This window comes from Halictus rubicundus, chromosome 17 (assembly GCF_050948215.1).
Source record: "Halictus rubicundus isolate RS-2024b chromosome 17, iyHalRubi1_principal, whole genome shotgun sequence".
In the NCBI taxonomy this organism is placed as follows: Eukaryota; Metazoa; Arthropoda; class Insecta; order Hymenoptera; family Halictidae; genus Halictus; species Halictus rubicundus.
The window spans coordinates 6986041-7009060 of record NC_135165.1 but is presented as its reverse complement, the minus strand read 5'-3'; the positions used below and the strand labels follow the sequence as shown (position 1 = coordinate 7009060).

Sequence of the window (23020 nt, the reverse complement as noted above, 5' to 3'; positions counted from 1 at the left end):
TTAAAAGTATTCTTATATTTAATTTAGACGATATTTATAAGGCAAAGGCAATGATAAAACTGGATATATGTACCGTAAATATTAACATAAAAATGAATATGCTTATTCTTTTATAGGCACAGAATAACACTGATTGAAGAAGGTATTGGAATGTTAAAAAGCATTAGATTGGTCATACTACTTCAACTTTTTAACAATTTTTACATAACCGTAAACGGTGTCTTATCTGATCTTATATTTTGAAAGAGGGTGACAGAGATTTTTAATACGTGTCCAAATAATCCTTTCAACAATCACATTCATGTTCTTCGCTCGAATATTTCTTGACAGGGATAGGACAATTTTTCGTTTTCTGAAAATTCGTTGCCAATCAAATTCGATGATTAAGAACGCTCTTCAGAGATCAACAATATTAAATTGCATAAACTTCAGGGACCACTCTGAACAACTTTCTCTTAATGTCAACCTAACACTCATTTTTTAAGGTGAGCTCCTCTGAGAACATCGAATGCTCTAGTAGATTTATTACATTTCGCAATATATTGTTTAGGGATGTGAATATATTGATTGAAGGTAGAAACACGTGGTTACAAGACAAACGTGTATTTCCGAGTACGCTTTTATAATACAATGATCTCAAGCAATATACATACAGAATCGTTTTTCGAGGTAACAAATAAATTGAAATACAAAAGAAGAGAGCGTACAAATCAGATAAATAACATTCGTTATCGATACTTTAATAAGACCTAACTTGTACAAACCTATGATTATAAAAAACATACTTGTAATCGCATCGACCTGATATACCTGTACCGTGTACAGCGATCGATTATAATGCGAAATACCACGTTATCTTGCATTCAAAGGATCATAAAATATAGTGCCAGTTTTCAATCAATGCGTGTGCATAATTTCCTAATGCTTTTCTTTCCGAAGTTTCTAACCATTGAAAAGAATTTAGCATTTCTTTGAATTGTTCTACCTAGACCCTTCCATGGCAAGCTTGACCGGAAGTATTAAGTGATTCTATCGCAACGGAACGGTTTTCGCGTACTATTTTCTTCCTCTTGCAACCGTATATTATTAATTAATAAAACCGTATTCTGGACTACTATTGTTGATTAAGTTTTTTCTTGGCAGTTTCGCTGCTATCTGCGCTTGCAATTAAAACATAGGCTACCTGCCGGCTAATTGGCCCTGCCCGTCGATCACGTGAACGTGTTGTCACCGACTTTCTAAATAATAACTCAATCGTAGCAAGATAAAACTCGTCATTAAGAACCAACTCGCAGGGATTGACGCCAGAATGCAGTATCTCTCATCTGAAACAGTACAGGAAAACTTTAGTACAAGTACGAAAGACAAGAAGAAAAAGCTATACAAGCAGTAGCTGTTATCAAACTACAATGAAGGAACTCGTGGGGAGGAATGGCGGAGAATCATTTTATTTGTTACATATTATTTGATTGACATGGGATCTCATTGTTTCATTCGTAACGATCAGCGAATACACGCAACATGAAGTTGAAGACGGTACCTAACATGTTCAGGGAGGTGTTAAATATGAAAACACAGCAGAGGAAAAGGCGGACAAGGGTAGCATTGCAAACCCTAAAGATTCGATCGAACCTGCAACCACAGAAAAGGATCCTTAGGATTTTACCTGTCATTTGTTCAGACTTCTTAATCTCGACCCATCCTAAACTTCTCTCGACCGCCATCTTCCATTTTTTGTACCTAGCATCCCTCTCTGCAAGAAAACAAAAATGATTAGTTAAATGTGAACATAAATAAAATAGAGAAAATTTTTTAAATTACCTTCTGTTGTCGTGGTCGGTAGAAACGTGTCCTTCGCTACAGTCTCAACTTCTTCTGGTCCCTCCAGTTCCCAAACACCTATGCCCTCGGCATTACCCGCCGCCATAGCTGCTCCTAAAGCTGTGATGTCCGGCATAGTTGACCTAACTGTTGCACGACCACGATTAATATGTCATTCCATTCACCCGTGGAACCAATTGCATCAAACATACTCACATACTGGTGTACCACAAAGATCTGCTTGCAGTTGCATAAGGATGTTGTTCGTTGACATTTTTCCGTCCGTGTGCAACTTGGTCAGTGGGAAACCACAGTCTTTGTACATAGCTTCTAAAATATCCCTGGTCTGGAAGCAGACAGCCTCCAACGATGCCCTAACTATGTGCTGCTTCGTGGTGAACGCGGTGAGACCGCAAATAATTCTGAATCACAGACACGTTCTCGTTCGAAACATTTAAAGGAACATGAATTTGCAACGGCAGGAAATAATGCTTACCCTCTAGCATCCTTTCTCCAATATGGAGCGTATAGACCCGTAAAAGCTGGCACGAAGTACACATCCCCGGTACTAAAAACTTTTTCAGCTAGATGTTCACTCTCATGGACATCCTTTATAATCTTCATGTTATCCCTCAGCCATTTTATTGCTGCGCCAGCCACCGCAACTGACCCTTCCAACGCGTAAACTGCGGGATTGTTTGGACCGAACTGGTACGCCACTGTCGTGACCAATCCGTGGGAAGAATACACCCTCTAAAATATACTTTCTACCAATCAGAAATGTCTCGAAATATTTGATTATTTCTTAACGCTGGATAACTAATCTTTCGTGAAAATGGCGATTGCAACATTTAAATCATGCGACATCAGATGATGCAAATTAGCTTCAAAATAGACTTCAATTAGCAAATTCAATACAAAATAAAACGGTTACATTTCGTGTATCCTGCTCCCTTGAAGGGTAAAGTGTTGTTCGTTGTTAACTACAAAGAGATCAACTGTATTTGCGATTTTATTTGGCGTCATCATTTTCACGCATGATAGTTTAGTTATCCGGGGTTAATACTTTTTATTAAAAGTACCAACCGTTGTTCCGGTATTACACAGCAGAAAGCACCCACTCCTGTAAGTATTTTTCGCTTGACCCTTTTTCAAACAGTTCTGCCCAACCAACGCTGCTTGCTGATTACCTAGAATCTGAAAGAGGAGATAAAGAGACTCTCAGTGAACAGAAATTGTACCAAAGGTAACATCGTGGTCGCTAGTTTTCGGATCAAACGCAACCCTGACCCCTGACCGATAAAATCTCGCAACCCCGACCTCAGAGTGAAATGAAGCTTACAGCCGATATGGGAATACCCTTCAGCGGATCGATCGCTATGGTCCCGTAAATTTCGGCGCTGCTCCTGATCTCTGGCAATATCTGCATCGGGACGTCGAAGTACCTGCACAACGTGGGATCCCAGGACAGGGTTTCTATATTCATCAACATCGTCCTCGAGGCGTTCGTTACGTCAGTGATGTACAATCCGCCGTCTTTGCCACCGGTTAAGTTCTAGAACCATTTGATTAATGAATTTTCTCAATTAATCTAATGTTCGTTCATCGTTAGACTGCAGATCTTTATGCAGATAGCATGTGTGTGACAACCCTCGAACGGTGGCTCGTTACTACAAATTGCTATATCCAAAATTTAAACTACTATTTACATTACTAAAGTTGTTTCTATTTAATAAATTTCTGAAAGCTTAAGTATTGCATATGTGAATAAAATTAGGCTCAACTTAATATGCATAAAATAAACAAAATTATTTAGAATGCAAATATTCTAGATCGGAATACTAAAATAGTTTCAAGTGCAAAGTGTTCACAGGAGTCGGTAGTATTTTTCCTCAGGGAGCTCTTGCCTCACTTCTATCTTTTATGAATTCCTATCTTATCTATAAATTCCTACCTTATTGTATCTTTATAAATTCCTATCTTCATAAAAGGTCTATGCAAACGGAATTGGCATCAAGATCTACAATCTAATCGTCGTCCGTCTTGCTAGAAAGAGGATGGGTGTATTGTGACGTACCCAGACGATCCAAGTGTCCACGGTCCCCACTTTGCACCGCTGTTCCCGTATCGCTTTTCTAACGACAGTGACATTATCTTTCAACCAACGGATCTTCAACGCGGAGAAGTAAGAGCTGACCGGCAGACCGCACAATGGTTTTATGTGGTTCTTGCTCTGATCGGGGAACCTGGCCACTATTTGATCGGCGATCGCGGCGGTCCTTATGTCGGACCATACTGTAACAACAACGTCAATAAGCTGGGGATTACTCTGTCGAATATTTCCACCCGTTGATATTACCTATCGCGTTGTATAACGGCTCGCCCGTGGTCGCGTCCCACGCGATAGTGGTCTCCCTCTGATTCGCTATACCGACCGTGATTATGTCCTCCACCTTCAAGTCGAGGCTCTCCAATTTTTTCACGACGTCCTTCATGCACGCCTTCACCGCGAATAGGATCTCCCTCGGGTCCTGCTCCACCCATCCTTCGCGGGGGTTGATTTCGTCTATGTCTATCTGGTGGGAGGCCACCTCTGCTACGTGCTTCGCGTTGAACACCTGCGCGACATGACATTTTAATACCACGATGATCGCTCCTTCCACAGAAAAGACATTGCAAACATTTGCTAATTCATTGGTGACTTCAACCCTTGCGTGGGAACCTGGAAACCTATTTCTGTCTTTCCCTTTTAGCAATCATGAATTAATAAGCTCCCTCGTCACTGTGCTCTAGAAAACAGAAGCTCAAAAGTTTCCTTTCGCGTTGTAATTCCTGAAGAAATTACCGAGGGTGACTCATTAGTCCATGATTCGGAAAACCGTGGCTGCAAGAATGTTTTACTAAACTTCACGAAATGCGTGTCCGTTCGTTACACAGTAGCACATTTTTCAAACAAAGACGGATATGCCATTTTCAGATCGCAAAGCGTCAAGAGCTCGTCTACGCATTTTGTTGCCCACGCAAGGATTTCAAACCGCTATTATTGATGATCCTCCAACGACCGACGTGTTTGCAATAACAGAGAAAAAAAAAATGAATCGTTCCCAGCTCACAGAAACGCATGACAGATGCTCGGCTGCAGTTCGACGATGACGCGTGTTCCATCAAACGGAACCTGCAACCTGCACGCTCCTCGCGCGTTTATGCGAACGTGGAACGAGCAGAGTGGACGCGAACACGTGACAAAGTTGAAACCCGTTGGTTATACACCTGGTTGGCGAATTTACCACTCCGTTAATTTTCCTTAAAACGAAACTCATTTTTGCTATACTTTGTTAGTTACTTCAGTTAGCTTAATCACATTCTTCAAGGTGTTTCTTGTAGGTATGTTAATTCTTTTAATGATCCTAATGGGACAGCGTTAGATAGACCTTAGTTCATCGAAACCGCCATTAAACATAATAGTTAGGTTGTTGCATATGAAATGACCAATTTTCAATAGTAACGTTAACAATAGTAACGTTATATTCTGTCAACGAATTGCAAATTTCTTGATTATAGTATAGTAGAAATTGAATTCATTTACCACCACAATTTGACCAAATATCGTATAATACGTCGTCAATATATTTATTTATTCACTCGTGTAAAAAGCATGCATGACAATCGCATTGACATTGAAATAAACATAAATATATAGATAAATACTGAAGACAAGGCCTTAAATACCAGCTTCGTAAATTAAAGTTGTGTATAATGAATACACCGCGTATATGCAATATAAAAATTGTCCGTATCTATTGCACGACACGGGTGCTACATATACATCTATTCCTTTTGCTAACAGTATTATTAAATTGAAGACAATGAAAATTAAATTCTTTAAACGATTTCACTGTTTCAGTCTGTCGCGGACTAATAACGAACCTGCAGACTGTAACAGCATATCTTGACCAAAACTCTTGACAAAATTTGCATTGTAAAATCGGACATTTCAATGCGACAACCTATCGCAGCAGTTTAACCAGCTTAATGCGAGAGGCCAAACAATTTGCCGTTCGTATTCGCGTCAGCACGAGTCCGAAATTTTTCGGTTTCCCCGGTATTCGCCGTGAGATTCTAGTTCTAATTTATACTGAAGTAGTCGTGGGTGTTCCTTTCTGCACTTCGGCACAGATGTTCAGTAATTTGCATATCCAAGTGTAACGGTGACTCACCACAAAGCGTACGGTTCGCGTGCCGACATCAATTACTCCGATAAGGGGGCCCGGCCTCTTCGACAAGCCCGACATTACGTCTGTAAGATAAACACTGTGTTACACATTGTTTCCCCGGCATTCGCGTACGCGAATTTCGCGGTGCCGAACGCGACGGCATAGTTAGAAAGCATAGAGCTCACTCAGAGGAACGGTACCGTTGTCTCAGGGATTCCTAACCCGCGAATTCGCCTGGTCCTCGCACGATATCCTGAAGCCAGCGACCTAACACATTAAACACTGGGCCAACCGGAAATTCATCGAAACGGTCGCCGGTATTCCGCTCCGTTGTTCGCGACGGGCCCGCAGAAAAACTGCCGCGTCCATTACGCTGTGTTCTTCTTTATCGTGCTTCATTACGAGCTTCGGTGACCCGCGTGGGCTGCCGCGATAATGGCAAGATTAGGCCCGTTACGATCGTTCACGGCGGGAAGCCCTTTCGCCGTTCGACATATCGCCAACACTCGATTCTATTAAAACGCATAATTTTAGCCTCGCGTTTGCCCTTGCCGGATTTAAGGCTTACGCAGACCGAGCGACCAGAACTGCGAAGTCGAGCTTGAAAGCTTTACGCTTGTTGTAGTTCGTTTAGAAGCTGACATAAATCATTTTATTTTTCCCTATTTCTTCCCAGCGGGAAGAAGCTTTAACTCGGTCGGTTGAAAAATGACTTATGTCTCTCTTATGATAAACGGCTTATGCGAAAAGCGATACGATTCCAATTTATAATTTATGAATCGGCGGAGGTTATACCGTGATAAATTTTCATTTGTTCCTGCTCGGTGTGATAGAAACATAAACGTTTGCCGTGTTTGATATGTGAGGGCCTTCACTGCGATCGGTCTAAACACGATCGGAGACTGTATGATTGATACTTCGCCCGATCTGTGTCTATTATCGTGTTATTTCGTGTATTTTAATTTCTAAGCTCTGTACATTTTTCTGATATCCTCGCAAGAGCACCTAACGAGTTTCGTTCAGTCTCAGAATCCAGTCTGTGCGTTATTTCTAGAAACGTCTACAGTAATTGATTCTACCAATGATCCGTGAAGGACGCGCTGAAATATTTTTATCTCAGCAAAATATTAGCATCTTAAAATAACCGGCATAATCTCCGGTCTCTAGTCTCATCGAGACGTTTCGGTTCAATATGGAAAAAAAACGAAGCGGCAGGAGAACGATTATGGGAATTGTATAGCATAGCAGAAAACGGGAATGTCGATACCTGAAGACCGGTAAGATTAATTGATTTCACGTTGCGGAAATGAAGTTACAGCTGCGACGCAACGAGAATAGCCTCCATATGTCAATATATCACCGTTGCAATTCACTGCACTTGCAATTCTAAAAATTCTAAGAATTATTTTTCAAAATATCCACAAATTAATTCAATGCTAACAAATCCTGAAACTTACTTCTCAAATATTCACGAGTTAATTAAATTCTTGGAACGAATAAAAACTTTACTCCCAGCTAACAAGTTCTGAGAATGACTCCTCAAAGTATTCAGAAATTAATTAAATCTTTGGAACGAACATAAACTTTACTCCCAGCTAACAAGTTCTGAGAATGACTTCTCAAAGTATTCAGAAATTGATTAAATCTTTGGAACGAATAAAAACTTTACTCCCAGCTGAAAAGCCCTAGAAATGACTTCTCAAAATATTCGCAAATTAGTTCAATCGTTGGAATGAGTAAATCAGTTGACATACGGAGATTGTAATTCGTGTAATGTTGATTTTTGCAAGCTACTCGGGAGGATGCACGCGATTTACAAATTAAAACGAAATTCATTACTGAACAGTCACCCGCCGCTTTGCAAGCCAGTAAATTCGAACAGGAGGTGTAACGACGAAAAAGGATGACCGACGCGCTCCAAGAGCCATCCGTTGGAGGAATCGACCGGCAATTAATCGTGGAAGCTTTTTCCACTAACCTGCCACGGATGTTGAGCGAGCCTGACACTGCAACTTCAACCGAGCGTGCCCTTTCCTCTCCACAACAACGATCGACTATCTTTTCCCCGGCGGCTGGGAGTCGTCGTTTCGAATCTCACAAGGAAGTTCCAACGCGCCTTGCGGCTTTTCCAGGTCGAGCCGGTAGAAAGTCGTGCAATACGAAGATTGCAATAAATTCGATAGTTCCGTTGACCGAGATACTTCGGGAGACTTTCGAGCGACTTTGAGACACTTCGGCGGGAAACTTTTTCGCAGGAGGATTCGACGACCTCGACAAGTTATATCGCATGACCGTCGGAGGACCGGTGACTTATTTCCGCGGCACTGTTCGAAGTCGTTGACCGTCCCGGCAAAACTGAAGAGACCCGACCGAGAGATGGGAATGACCGTCTAAACCCGAATTTTTTAATCGGAACACGGTCAAGCATGCGTTTAATACTGGAGAAACGCGATTCGTCCGTCGCTGGAGGCTCATTATCCCTAACACCCCCTCCTCCTTTTCTAGATACACTGATTACCTACGCGAATATTAGAGATAAATAAACACGCTCTTGCGTGTTCGCTTTGTGTGGTATCGCTCTGAGAATCTCGAATTAGGATCATAAAAAATATTAGAGGACAAACTGTGGGGGTTTGATAAGGCCGTTATGATGAAATTTGTTTGCAGTCTTAAAAAAACGCGTTTGTTTTGGGAACGTCATTTCGAGCTACATTATTGTCTACTGTGGTTGTTCAAAATTGCCGATGGAAATGATCGGTTTCAAATGGAAGTGTTTCCTTTGACGAAGACGATAGCAGATTTTGACGTCGTGGGAAAAAACAAATTTCATTATAAACGCTGCTAACACCATTGCTGCGTCCATGATGCAGAGAGACGAGACTTGACGCAGCCATGTGCACACATAAACATATTTGGGAAAACTAACTCGGGCCGTGACGCAAGCAGATACGAGAAGAAATACATAGTGGTTGGTCACGAATGTGCGGGGATCTTCCTAAGTTTATCTGTTCGTCGAGAACGGGTTGCATAAGACGTTTCGTATTCAATCCTCCCACTTGAGTCTCCTTTTTTATGAAATCTGGAAGTTACCGAGACGATAAAAATTCGCCGCGTTATCGAGCCGGGATTACAGCCAAAGTTATGTAACTTGGACTTCTCTCCTCTAGCAACAAGTTACACTCCAGTCGAGCGTTCAACGGGACGCAAGCTGAATTCGTAACGAGCTCAACTCTGCAATCGGAAAGATCGACGAAAAAGATTCTTTGCTTCCGGCGAATCATACCAAAAAAAAAATTTTTTCCTGTGAATTTAAGACTGCGTTTTCCTCAACAACTCAAGTTGTTTGTCTCCTTATACGCTTCCTCGTTCAGTGTTTCCTCATCCGATTAATTTATTCAAAAGAATTTCGCTCGGGAATTTATCCTCGAGATTAAAGTTCATGCATCAAATGGCGACTCTGGAGAGTCATATACACATTGCTAAAGTTGTTTGCGTTCGATAAATCTTACACAAACAGAATCATTCTTACTTGTGCTTATTTGCAAAATAGTCTGAGTTACCGCTAAAAATTTGCGCATTACTAAAGGTGTTTGTACTTGAAACATTGCTAAATATGTTAACATGGTGTGAGAATATGATGTCACTACCTTTCTTACATATAAATAGACGGCGGATTTTATGCATTTAAGCCAAAAACGAACAAAGTACAGAACTGTGAAGGTACTGGTACAATTCAAGAACGCGATTGCATTAATATTGACTTATTAAAATTATTAAGAGAGAAAATATATTTTTCTATTTCGTACAATTGAAAATCGGAAAATTATTCAGAAAAATCCGCAGTCTACCCGAACCGTCTGTTTTAATCTCAGTACCCAGAAACCCGATCTAGAAAATTTTACAGATGGTTTGAAAAGTGGGTTAGACGAATGTCTACTCATGAACCAAGTCGTGGAATAAATTTTGCAACGAAGGGCCGGTCGTTGAACCGCAAAGAAATCCTGAAAAACCGGCAACGCGGTGTAAGCCGGCGGCGTTCGCCTAGTTTTAAGAGTTGAAGAGAAAAATCGATGCGGCGCGGCGATGTGGTTCGGTATAACCAGGCGAAGAGAGGAGGGGAAGGGGCGAATAGAACAGAGCAGGGAATCCTGGTGCGCGATGAGTTATGCAACTTGATTCGACGTTGACGTGCCCCGCCAAGAAAAGAAGAGTCCTTCGTGGGATGTGGATACGCCTAGCGCTCGATAATGACGCACCGCGATTGTAAATGCGGACGAGCCTCCCCAGGCCGACCAATCCTCGAGCAAGTCTCGTTGCCACGTTCTGCAGCCTCTCTCGCGATGTATTCTATCGAAAGACGGCACAGATTGCACTCGGAACGTGCGCGCATCGCATACACACACCGTAGAACACGTGCGTTTTGATGAATCGGTGACGCACGTGCACGGTTCTGCGCCCACGCGAAACCTCGGCTACGTATCCGAATTATTGCTCTACAGTATAGTACAGTAATATGGTAATATAGTCATTCTGTATACACTGTATAGCAGTCCCGTTCACCTATCGCCCGCGCGAGCAGAGAATTTGATTCCCCTGACGTCACATTGCCCTCAGCTATGCCCACGGGCATTGGTGGGCGCCCTCGCCCGCCGCGAGGATTGCTGAACGGGACTGTGTGTGTATAGTAATGCGTAATCACTTTTTTCGGAAAACAATTTGATCATTTTAGTAACTGCAAAGCACGAAACCTGGGGTGGGCCATTTTAATAGTTCCATTGTTAAAATGTGCTGTTTTTTATCTACCATTTAGCTTTACATCTTGATTGCGATGGTCTCAGGACGGCAATTGCTCTATATCTATTACAGTACCGCGGATCTGTATTGTCGGAATAAATGCTAAGCCGCGTCTGCTAGAGTGGGTTTATTTAACACTAGGTTTACGGAGCACTAAAAATGACTATTTTACATTACTTTACAAAAATAACATGATTGTATCTATTAAAATTTGTGGCCATCTTTTTAATAATATATATCCAAAGATATCAATTTGTTAAATAATTCCTCATGGATGCATCTTTACAATCTCAATATTCGTAAGTTAAAAATATTAGAATCCGTCATTTTGACAGGTCCCGTAAATCTAGTGTTAAAATATGTTATAACGTTGTTGCACAACTGATGATGTTTTAGTGTCGGAGCCGCAGGACATTCCTTCGTTTTTGATTTATGACACCCCCAAGTGTCCACGTTGCTTTCTGACCTGGATTCTACGACAACGGAAAGTTTAGTCGTCGAGGGAACGTACCAAAACCTGCGTTTCCTCACATTGTGCATAATAAAAATTGTTTACATCAACTGCAAGGAACGGTAGCCAAGTTTCTTTGTTCCTTTAATGATCTTCGTGAGGTCAAAACAATTTTTAATATATTAAACCAAAGGGATGAAACAACGGTGGTATTAACAGTCATTAACAACGAACTCGGGTAACTGCAATTTAATCTTGCTCTTCCTGGTCTTCTAAATTTGTTATTCCTGAACGCTGCAGTCTTCTATCCATTCGCCCTCTCTTCGAAACCGATCACCAGCAACACGATCCTCCCTCTCGTAGCCTAAACACTTTTCATTCACGCTCTTTCCATCTCCCTCTTTAGAACTACACGAAAGTCCTAAACGTCCCTCGGAAGAAGTCGTCCCATTGTTCATTGAGAGTCGCATAGTCGAAGCTGTCAACCAGATGTTGTCAGCCCGCCATCGAAGGGCCATAAGCAACTCGGACTTCGTCGGGAAAAGTCAGCGAAAGTTAGCCTTTTCTTTTCATGCGCTTCTCCTACGGTGCTAAAAAATCAATGTGGTCGTTTTACTTTCGTTAAACTGTGTTCATTTCATTCCCGAATCAACCGGTTTGTGCTAATGTGATCCTTTTGTGCGCGAGATGTTGCAGAAATTCTGCGGGTAGCAGACGTGCCTTTTGCTCGTCGCCAAATTTACTTTTCCGTGTACAAACACTTGAAGTGAATCGCGAGGAGTGTCGAACATGCGAATGGACGATCAAGGGTGTCAAGGGCTCGAAGTGATTGCTTGATCAGAGGCGCGTGGAGATGGATCTAGAAGGTAGGTACTACTTATTAATCATTTGTAATAACAGATTGGCATTTTTATCCACAATTTACAGACTGCGGAAACTATTCTCTAGATTCCCTAGATTTTCTAGATTTGCATCATGTAGCGATAAAGACAGTGCGCAGAAGGTTCAAACCAATGGTTTTAAAAATTTGTATACTTAAGGGGGTCGGCATGGTTTGAAATCCATATACGTATGCAAGGGTCAAAACCTTTTCAAACTACCGCTTCAATATTGCAATGAGCAGTTTAGAAGTGGTCAATTGTGTTTCCTAAAAGTCCAATCTACGTCTGTATAGAGCCCAAATTGCGAATTTCTACCTCATCGTGGAGTAATTTGGAATATTCGACAGAAAATTCGAATTCTGAAGCAAGTATGACGTCACAAGATGGCTGCCGCTGAGAGATTCTCTTAAGGGGGGCGGCATGGTTTGAAATCCATATACGTATGCAAGGGTCAAAATCTAGACAAACTGCCGCTTCAATATTGCAATGAGCAGTTTAGAAGTGGTCAATTGTGTTTCCTAAAAGTCCAATCTACGTCTTTATAGAGCCCAAATTGCGAATTTCTACCTCATCGTGGAGTAATTTGTAATATTCGGCAGAAAATTCGAATTCTGAAGCAAGTATGACGTCACAAGATGGCTGCCGCTGAGAGATTCTCTTAATTTCGAGAGATTTGTGTTCGTATCGAAAAAAGGCTCTATACAGACGTAGCAAAGACATGTACAAACACGGTGGTATGCATTTTTAATTGATTACTTACTTATTTAAGACGTAAAATGTCTAGAAAAAAAGGAACAGCGTAACATAGCGTGACAGTCAAGGCCAAATGCCTGCCGGCCCCCTTAATCTATTAATTTAAATCTTCCAGCTTCGCAAAAAAAGAACTATAAATCGTTGTGTCCAGTTTTAAAAAAAGCCGTCCCGTTTTAAAGAGTATTTGATCAAATAAGTCACTGTAAATTCGTACAGAATTTGTTTAAAATTGAAATGTAATTTCATTTGTTTTCGATCCCACGTTTCTATGATAAGCTATCATCATTGATCCAATCGTTTATGGCAAAGGTAAACGCCTCCCAATAAATCTCGAAGGAGAGGGTTGAGAGAGCGTTGCATCGTCGCTGAAGTCATTAATAAAGTCGTCATCGGATCATTTCCGTGTTTCGAATTCCGCGCGCGTACGGGGATACCGGCACGGCGTTATTTTTAGTTAGTTTGAAAAAGATTTGCGATCCACGCGATACCATCGAATGAAAACCGGTTCGGTTCCCGTCGCACCCACACAATGAAATCGACACGCGTCTCTGCGTGCAGTATGCAGCTGCAATGAGTTCCTCGTGTTACTCAACGACGGAACACCCGAGACAAGTCGATCTCGTGATGCTTCACGCGATGCATTATGCACCACCTGGCGATGATGCATAATGCCAGCAGCTCGTGACCCTTCGTCACCGACGATTGCAAAATCATTGCAAATCACACATTTTATTGGACATATCTGTAGCGTTTATGTCATCTCCTGCATTTTGACATTGCGGATGCATCATGTTGCTATTCGCGAATTGTTTACCTGTTTGCTACTTCTACCTGTGCAGTGGAACGCGTTCTCTGTAATTCTTTTACGCGTCCCACTACATTTTCATTGACTGATTACGTTATTAATGGTCCCTAAATAGTTTTATTTTTCTGAACTGCTTAAAAAATCAAATTGTCCTACGGAAAAATGGGAGATTATTATACGTAAGCTGGAGATTTTGCGATTTTGCTCTGAATGAAATATGTTGTAGTTCATGTAAAATTAATGGGTTAGGAATTTTCATTTCAGGAACTGTTTGTCCGATTGATCTAATTCTTTTTTTGTTTTATTCAGAAAGGATTGCTAGATTGTAAAATAATTTTTTCAACTTTGATAATTAACTTTATAATGTCGAAAAATGTAAACGAATTCTTTTTTTACGGTTTTTTCGATGAGGGGGCATTTTTAAAATTTTGAAAAAATATGGCCAGATTTCTTTAAAGTTTTCTCATCAAAATGAGCCCTTCAGCAGAATGGAGAATTGAAAATTGACGTCACAATGAGCTGGGAAAGGGCGCGGTGTGCCCTCGGTTTCAGATAGGCAAGTCGTGCGCTTCGCTATTATGGTCGGTTGTCTATACCGCTGTTCTCGAAGCAATACCAGCAGACCTCGTATAAGACTAAATGACCCTATTTATACCTCGAGAACTATATTAGTAACCACTCTTGGCCAACCTTTTTAATCATAACTTCATTTATAGATGTTAATTTCTGTACTAATTGAATATGTTTTACAAGAAAGATATGTCTTTCATACCTCGATGGAAACTACGAGAAGGTGGAGGTTTTCTTCCATCGGCAAGGGATAAGATTAAATAAATAGACGCTCGCCGTGTCACGTTGTATTCTGAAGAGGCAGTTCTGTTTTCACTGTCTACACCTTATTTATCTTTCGTATTCAATTTCATAAACTTTAGATAAGAATCCTTCTTCATTTGTTGCACGTTTCTCTAATCACATTCAGTCTTTCACTGAATGTGGTAAGCGAATCATCTTTATGAAAGTTTTATTTGGTTTTATATACATTTAGTTTTATATTACCTAAAAATTTGTTTTCCAATGTTAAAATACATATATTTTAATATATTTGACATATCTTAAATAATTTATCAATAAAAAAAGATATGTTTCAACAATCTCTTGTTTTCATTAAATAGAATAATCGTATAAGCATGTTACCAGACATCTATTTAATCGAATTGTGTGATAAAATATAAATTTCATTTGAAAAGAAGATTTTTCGAATTTTGGCCACTAAAAATCACTTTCGGATCACAGTTAGGACGATTTTTCATACATTTCCGATGATCTGGCTAAAGAAGATTTCCAACAAAAGTTGATTAGTATTCAATGTTCTACAAATCTCAATATAGAAAATTTAAAAAAAAAATAATTTTTTATAAAATATGAAGGTCACCTCGATTTTTTAAATGTTAATACACATTTTTTACTTCATAATATTCTAGCTGGTATTCAAGACGAATTCAACGATATACGATACTATAACCTTAATCCTTGAAATAGCCCTAAAATAATTTTGGCCACAAAAAGAGGGCTCCTGGACCACTGTGCAGCGGTATAGACACCCGACTATAATAGCGAAGCGCACGACTTGAAGGGCTCATTTTGAAGAGAAAACTTCAAGGAAATCTGACCATATTTTTTCAAAATTTTTAAAAACCGTGGCCCCTCATCGAAAAAACCGTAAAAAAAGAATTCGTTTACATTTTTCGACATTATAAAGTTAATTATCGAAGTTGAAAAAATTATTTCACAATCGCCCATTCCTTTCTGAATAAAACAAAGAAACATTCAGCTCAATCGGACAAAAAGTTCCTGAGATAAAAATTCGTAACTAAAGCTCATTTTCAATGTTTTCCAGTTGGGAAAACATTGCAAATTTTGGAGGCCTGTACTTTTTAAACAAATTCTAAACCAGTAAAACGATGACTTAAACATCCCTTAATTTCACATGGACTACAACATATTTCATTTAGAACAAAATCGTTGATGGTGATGTCAAAAAATGATCGACTTGGCATAAAATGACCCACAAATTTTCTGCAATTATGAAAAACAAGAACCGAAAAAGAGTTCTTTCGTTCTTAATAATTTTAATAAGATGAAAATCACGCATGCTCCTAAATTCTCGTAATATGTTTTCTGTTTTAAGTTGCACCTACTCATTTTTATCATAAATGCATAAAATTTCTATATTTAAAGCTGGTGTTCTTTACAGTTCGAAAAACGATGGTTCCTAAAATTAACTTTGTCGAGATCTGTCCGCTAGTTTTTGCTGTACATTATTTTTGCTGGCCCGCTCAATTCGGACGACCATACATAGAATGGTTTTAATGAAAGCTAGCTCTGTGCCTTTAGAAATACCTGACCTCTGATTACCTACACGTTCGACCTCGTGTCAAGGTTGTTCGTTAATTTGGAAGAAATAAACAGCGCCGGTTACAAGGTCTATCACAGATTTACTTTAACCATAAATTCGTCGATGTATAAATAATTCTTAACACACGCGTTTGCAGGAGCCTTCCAGGTTCAAGTGTAAAACGTGTTTAACATCGTTAGTTTTTTCGAAGGCTCAGCCGTGCATCACCTTTTCGCCGGATACCGGTACGAATGTATCGATGTTTACCTACCGATGGTACAGTAAGAGGAAAAAGTATTCACACGTATCATAAATCACTTTCAAAGGTTCCGAATCGATAACCGATTTTTGATAAAAATTTCACGAAGTATCGGTGAAAATATTACGAAATATTTCTTGACTCGATGGCAATATTTGAAAAACGCAGCTACTGCTAATTAAATTTATTAAACCTCGGCGGAGTCAAGGTCTTCTTTGACCCAGACTATTAAAATCGTCATTCGTCTACTCAGTTTCCGGCGAATTAATTAAATTAACCAGCTACCACGTTAGGTACGAAAACGTGTTTTAAAAAATTCATAAATAAAACAGCGAATGGACCTCTGAACATCCTCGATTACATAATTAATGAAATGATCCGCCGTTTGTGGGTTAAATATAGGGAGCTGAGTTCTTGTAAAAGAGTCGAACACAAATAACGTGTAACGAGTTGCTGAATCAGTGTACAAGCATCCGAAAAGAGGAGTAACAGAGTCGAAATACTTTGTCCCCTTACTGTACTCGGATACAAGTCACGCAGAGCGTGTGGACGTCGTTTGTGGTATGTCGTCAGACAGCACGCTTTTATTTTTGGCCGCATTATTATTACAAATTCAACGTGCGCTGTCGCAGAGAACACACACCTCCGACCGACCTCTCTTACACCTTAAATCAAAATCAAACCCGACGATATCGATCATTATCACAGGTCGGCTTCCGATTGATTGGAGAAGGAATTTTACCGCAGACTCGAATCGACGTTTCACGATTAAATAAAGGTCGACGATTCAATTTCCCTTGTCACCTATCAGCAGACATCAACGATAACTTTGAGATCTACGTACCTCGAGGTCAGAAATCCTCGGTACCGTCGGATTAAAACGAGATAATCAAACCACGACAAAACATAGCCTAATCAATTGTGCGAACGAAAATCTTGATCTTGATCTTGATTCAAGATTAATCCGGATCTCCTCTGGCCACCGCGGCCGATTTTACGAAAGTGCCTGCATTTTATCAATTCAATTTTATTCATTATTTGAACATAAAATGATATCGAAAGTCCAATACTGTTAAATTAAATCGAGCTTGGGAGAATAAAACTTTCGAAATTCTCGTTCATTTGCATAATTTCTTTAAAAACAGTTTTCCATTTTCTCCCGTGGAACTGCTCGTACTTTATTCCATTTATAATTATCCAGTCCTTGAATAGCTTCATTCAATTCGAACAGAATTGTAGATCGACGGAATTCGACGAGTGAGAACCTCGCTACCAAAAATTCCAAGAGCACAAATTAAATAAGCTGCGTCCACGTGTACGAACACATTTTTGCGTTTCGTACCTTGACCCCGCAGGTTCGTCTTCGCGTGAAGACGCATTTGAGCAGGCGCATAGGATCGCAGAGGACGTTCATAACGAGAAATCGGGGGGGTACTCACCTTTTCCCTTCTCCTCGAACGAGTAGTACTTGAAGATGCTCGTTTTCCGTCCAGTTTGTGTGCGCTCCAGCTCCGGGAAGATGGCAGTCTCATCCAACGTGCCAACTTCGTCCACCTCCTCCTCCTCCTCCTCCTCCTCCTCTTCCTCTTCCTCTTCCTCTTCCTCTTCCTCTTCCTCAGGATCCTTCAACTTCTCCTTCTCCATGATCGAGGATCGGCACGAATTAACGATAGGTTGAGAGAGAGACAGATAGCGATGTTGTTAGCGTGTGGCGCGGACTAGGGGAATCCCTGTCGTCTGGGACCGCCTCGTTGCTGCGAGTGCTCCGGAAAGCCCCTGGGCTGAGGAGCCGAGAAACAAAATCAGTCCTGAACCGGTGCGAAAGAGGCGCGCGCGGGTTGTCTTATCGTCGGGGCTCGCTCATTAGCGCACCGGCAAGGTGCACCACACTCATTCGGCCGAGGGAATACGCGTGACTCGATACGCTTTGGATCTCCTCCTTTCGGCTTCTGCCGCACGAGGCTTTGCTCGCCTCCCTCTTCGTCTTCGCGCGCGGACCTATTACGTGCTGGTTCGCGGTTTCGTCTCGTCGCCGTTTAGTCGTCGTCGTGTCGTCTCTCGTAGTCATGGCCAGCGAGCATGCTCTAAAATTAAACCGTTCGACGATTTGGATCCCGCGTTACTCACTAATCCACTAACGATTATATCACCGTTCTGACACCTCCTCGCACGTCAGACAATCAGTCGACGACTCGTCCGTGGTGGAACAGCCATCAGGCTCGACACTGTTATGGGAGCGAATACGCGAGGGAACCCCTCTGCCTGGAACCCTTTCGATTTTTACTTGTACTAGTCACGGAGATGGCAAATTTTTATTCGATCTCTTGCATGTTTTTAATCCTGACCATTTATTAAATATTGACAGGAGGAAAACTGTTTGTTTGGCTTAAAAGAAATTAATAATATCTGAAAAATCGAAAACTTTCCGTCTCGTTCCGCTCCCCGCTTTAAGGGCCGTTTCAGTTTGAAAAGGGTCGTTGCGTTTTCATACGCAACGCTTTTGTCGGGTCACGCATTGTTATGGCGGTGGTGCTGAATGCTGTGCATTATTGCATGTTAGAGTCGTTCTCATTTTTATTATTCCTTGAATTATTTCAATAGAATATTTTTGCCATGGAAATAAATTTGTGTATCGACTAATAACCACGGCAAACTAAAATAAACGCTTTTTTATTGTACATATACAAATTAATATAGATTCAAGTCCCAAACTTATGTCTTAATGGTCTGTTCAAATTTAGACCAAAATAAGGATCTGACGACGACATTAGAATTATATTAAAAAATTATTTGATTTCAAGCCTCGTTTGCCCGGCCCAAATTTCGAGTTCAAATATCTGGTCACCCTACTTTAAGTGGAAATAGGTTAATCCCCTGCATGCAGCAGGTCGTTTCGAACGGCTAGTCAAACAGGGGAAGATTTTCCACGAGTCGATAAGCTTCGACAATCAGAAAAAATGCAAGAGCAATTTCCAATGCGTTCGCGTTTCCTCAAATAACAAGATATCCATGCTAATAAACGAAGCTAGGGTTGGCACCGATCCGGAGCGCTATCGATTGGTACTATGTTTGCCTGGAAACTAGGGTGTCAACTGATCGTACCATTAATGCTAGATAGTTTTCACCGGTACCAATATCCCGTCGTCATTCGATCGAATCGATTTGCTTTCAAATACCCGAGCAAATAATAAAAGACATAAAACGTTCGCAGCACACGTAAAACGCCGAGTCTCGTCGAGGTACTAGAAAACGCATTTATGACACCGTGCGCAGAATGCAAATCGGTGTGCCGATAAGGGGAAACATTCGCATCTAAAACCGTGCCGTTAACGTTCAACCGGCGATGTTAGTACGAACATTCTGTAGAAGCGCTTCTAATTAAATTACACTGACCGTATCTTCGAGCCCGGGCGACTCGTTAAAAGTTTCGAACTTACGACATAATTAATGGCAGACTCGTAATTGGCGTTCGGATCAATGGTAATTGAATTATCGTGATAAAACGGGATTGAAAGACGCGTTGAAATATCGCTGCAGCGACGGTTGACGTAATGCTGTCAGCGCGAATCAATTGAGCGCACCAGTTGCGCTGATAAATCGCCGTCGAAATTCTAATTGCTACACTACTGATTTCATGCGTGTGTACCGTCCATAATTAGTCGAACAACAGGAATTATCGAATAAAAACAAACGACCTAGGGTGAGGGACGCAATTACTGTCGGGGTACCACTTACTGTGCCTATATTAATTATACTTATTTTTAAAGCATAATAAATATTTAAAAAGGGATGTAAAACATATATATTAACTGATTTCAATGAAAAAATGTTATATCTCTTTTTTAACATTCATTATGCTTTAAAAATAGGTATAATTAATATAGGCATATTGGTGGGTCCACAGTAATTGGATTCCTTTACCGTATGCGATTTCAAGTTTTACTAGGCGTTTTACTAGCCGCGGAGCCCGTTAATAAAATTTGTTGACGAGACTGTGTCCAGTAACGAGAAGAAACTAAATAATTTTCTTTCAACAGTTCCCAAAGAAACTATTTAAGACTATTCAAAGATGATTTTAATACTACTACTATACACTGTCCTTTGATTTTGAAAATATTAAATTAAATCATTGTTAGCGGATATAGCAATAATAAATATCTGATAAATAATATTAACACTAGATTTACGGGACCCGTCAAAATGACGGATTCTAATATTTTTTAATTACGAGTATTGAGATTGTAAAGATGCATCCATGAGGAATTATTATTTAACAAATTGATTTCTTTGGGTATATATTATTAAAAAGATGGCCACAAATTTTGATAGATACAATCATGTTATTTTTGTAAAGTAATGTAAAATAGTCATTTTTAGTGCTCCGTAAACCTAGTGTTAAGAAATGTAGGGCCGTTATAACAAAAAGTGACAAAAGAGATAGTCCACGGGGTTACTTCCACAGTAAAGTTTTACAAAGTAAACACAATTGATTTTTTTTTGATGGACACTGTAAAGCCAGTAGACGATTGACGGTACCAACGTCGGAGTAACGGACGTAATGTAGTCTGTAAATAGTCCGTTGTTTTGCCTGGGAAGCATCTGACTACCGATAGTACACTACTTGTCTCGAGCTTATATACTAATCGAGGGACTTCCAAGCACTTGCGAGAAACACGAGATGTTGAGGGTAGCCACCTAACGGTGACTCGAGAACTGAATTAGTTTCATACTTTACCACCAGTGTCGCTGTACGTTGTTTAGCGGGGAAATACGAAATTTTGTTTTATTTTCCAAGGACTTGCAACGTACAAAAATTCGAATGCACGAAAGAATTTTTATTTTCAAGAAATATCTTCTTTCTCGCCGATAGCGAGTAAATAAATTGTTGACAATTCCCAAGACGCATTATGCGTTCAATGTAAAGTATCACTCTGCTTTTCACGGTTTTTCCTTATTTTAGTTCTTTTTATCAATAATTCCCGCGTTGAATACGTTCCAAGTTACGTTCGCGTTTCTGGTTGGAATTTGATCTAGTTAACAAGTGACTTGACGCGGTAATTGGCAGTTACGTTGTATTAGGAAGACGAGGTTTTCACGCGACACGAGAGGAAATCGTGATAAAACTCGACGGTATTCATCAAGTAATTGCGAGGCGCGACTGATTTAAATAACCATCCCGAATTAGGGCACCCACGGCCCTGACCATCGGATCGGTTATCATGCTCGACGTACCACTGACCCATTAACTGCACAAATGACATTAATGTTTCAACGGTAATTGAGTTTTCCGCGAGATCGACAGAAACTGCAACTGACGCAAGAACATTTGTCACGAGAGGAAAGAAAAATCGCGATTACTACTGTTATGTAAAAATTCACCGCAGTCGGTTGCCCTACTTTATTTTGGTAACGCTTGCACACGATCGAACAGAGTATTTCAAGACAGCGCCCAATTACAAGAACTCGCTGACGAATCGTCGTTTTTCCCCGCATAAAAATGTAAATGACATGTCACATAAAAAAACGCACATACACACAGCGATAAGACGGTACGCGGTGGGCTCTGTTATGCTCGAATACAACGTGCATTGCCCACGTGCTATGGAATTCAGGGATGGCCGTCTGTCACCTTTCGATTCGCAACGGTGAAAGGAATACGCGAATCGTTATCGAGGAACGCGATGCAGAGGCTTTTTTAAACGTTGATGTCGACGGTGGTGCAACGGGCAGGATCTTTTAAGTCAGCGCAACGGGAAGAATGAGGTAAGTACTTACAAAAACGTTGCTACTGGCCGGCAGGCAAACGCTTGACGCCCTGTCGTGGACGTGAACGGAATAAGTAGTTAAGTACACGAGCATCGGGTATCGTTCTCGAGGATACTCCCTTCGAGGCGGTTGTGCAGGAGGAAAATCATAAGTCACAATATTGGCGGCACTAACACCAAGGCACTGTACGACTCATGGGTCCGGTTATACTACGCCATGGCTAGTTGTCGTCTGCTGCAGAACTCGGACCACCAGCCGCCATATGCCGAAGCTAGCGCCTTACTACACTTTCGGATTTTGTAGATTTATTGTAAAGATAAATCCCCGAAACACGTTCAAATGAGAACCCATAAACAATCGTTTTTTTTTTTTTTATTAGTTTACTCCACTCCGAAACTATACTTTTGTACTATTACCATATTTTCGTTAATTAAAACTTCTTGTAAATTGTGCTTCAAGAAGTTGCATTTACATAAACGTACATACGACATACTTGTCACATTTTACTTTTAAATTTTGTACTTCCTGACTGTTTTAAAACCTGATTGTTTTAATTTGATCTTTGTTAGTCACAATAATGTAAAGATACTCACACGCTACGAACCAAAAGAAAATCGGTCACGGTGATCGTATTTCGCGCCAAAACCAGCCGCTTGCTTATTTCTTATTCGATGCCTTCGCTCTACGCAAAAGAAATATATTAAATAGGAATTATTTTATATTGTGATTATTACAAAAGGTTGTAATTATAGTTCGAAAGAATTAACTGTTCATTATCCATTTTTCTAAAATAAATTTAGACATCCAGTATGGTGTGTCACGTATCTATAGATTGTCCCACGTGTGACGAGTACAGAGAACAGTATTAACCTCTGTGCCTC

At 40.5% G+C, this 23020-nt stretch overlaps 1 protein-coding gene and 1 long non-coding RNA gene across 3 annotated transcripts; one reads left to right on the top strand and one right to left on the bottom strand.

Moving 5' to 3' along the window:
* Positions 1 to 589: 589 nt before the first annotated feature.
* LOC143362666 (glycerol kinase) lies at positions 590 to 22303 on the bottom strand. Of its 2 annotated transcripts, none has more exons than XM_076803033.1 (12): positions 22149 to 22303; positions 17813 to 18154; positions 6039 to 6118; positions 4181 to 4439; positions 3899 to 4116; positions 3164 to 3376; positions 2908 to 3018; positions 2318 to 2574; positions 2038 to 2243; positions 1822 to 1968; positions 1667 to 1753; positions 590 to 1325 (listed from the first exon to the last, which is right to left on the bottom strand). In XM_076803033.1, exons 2-12 carry the CDS (start codon positions 18015 to 18017, stop codon positions 1228 to 1230), a joined length of 1881 nt encoding a protein of 626 aa, XP_076659148.1. In that variant the 5' UTR covers positions 18018 to 18154; positions 22149 to 22303; the 3' UTR covers positions 590 to 1227. The 2 variants fall into 2 exon arrangements, with proteins under 2 accessions (XP_076659148.1, XP_076659147.1); XM_076803032.1 differs by lacking the exon at positions 22149 to 22303 and adding an exon at positions 18246 to 18375.
* Positions 21430 to 22947, top strand: LOC143362676 (uncharacterized). Its single transcript, XR_013083681.1, has 2 exons — positions 21430 to 22136; positions 22277 to 22947. It is a non-coding gene; the product is annotated as an uncharacterized LOC143362676 (long non-coding RNA).
* Positions 22948 to 23020: the final 73 nt, after the last annotated feature.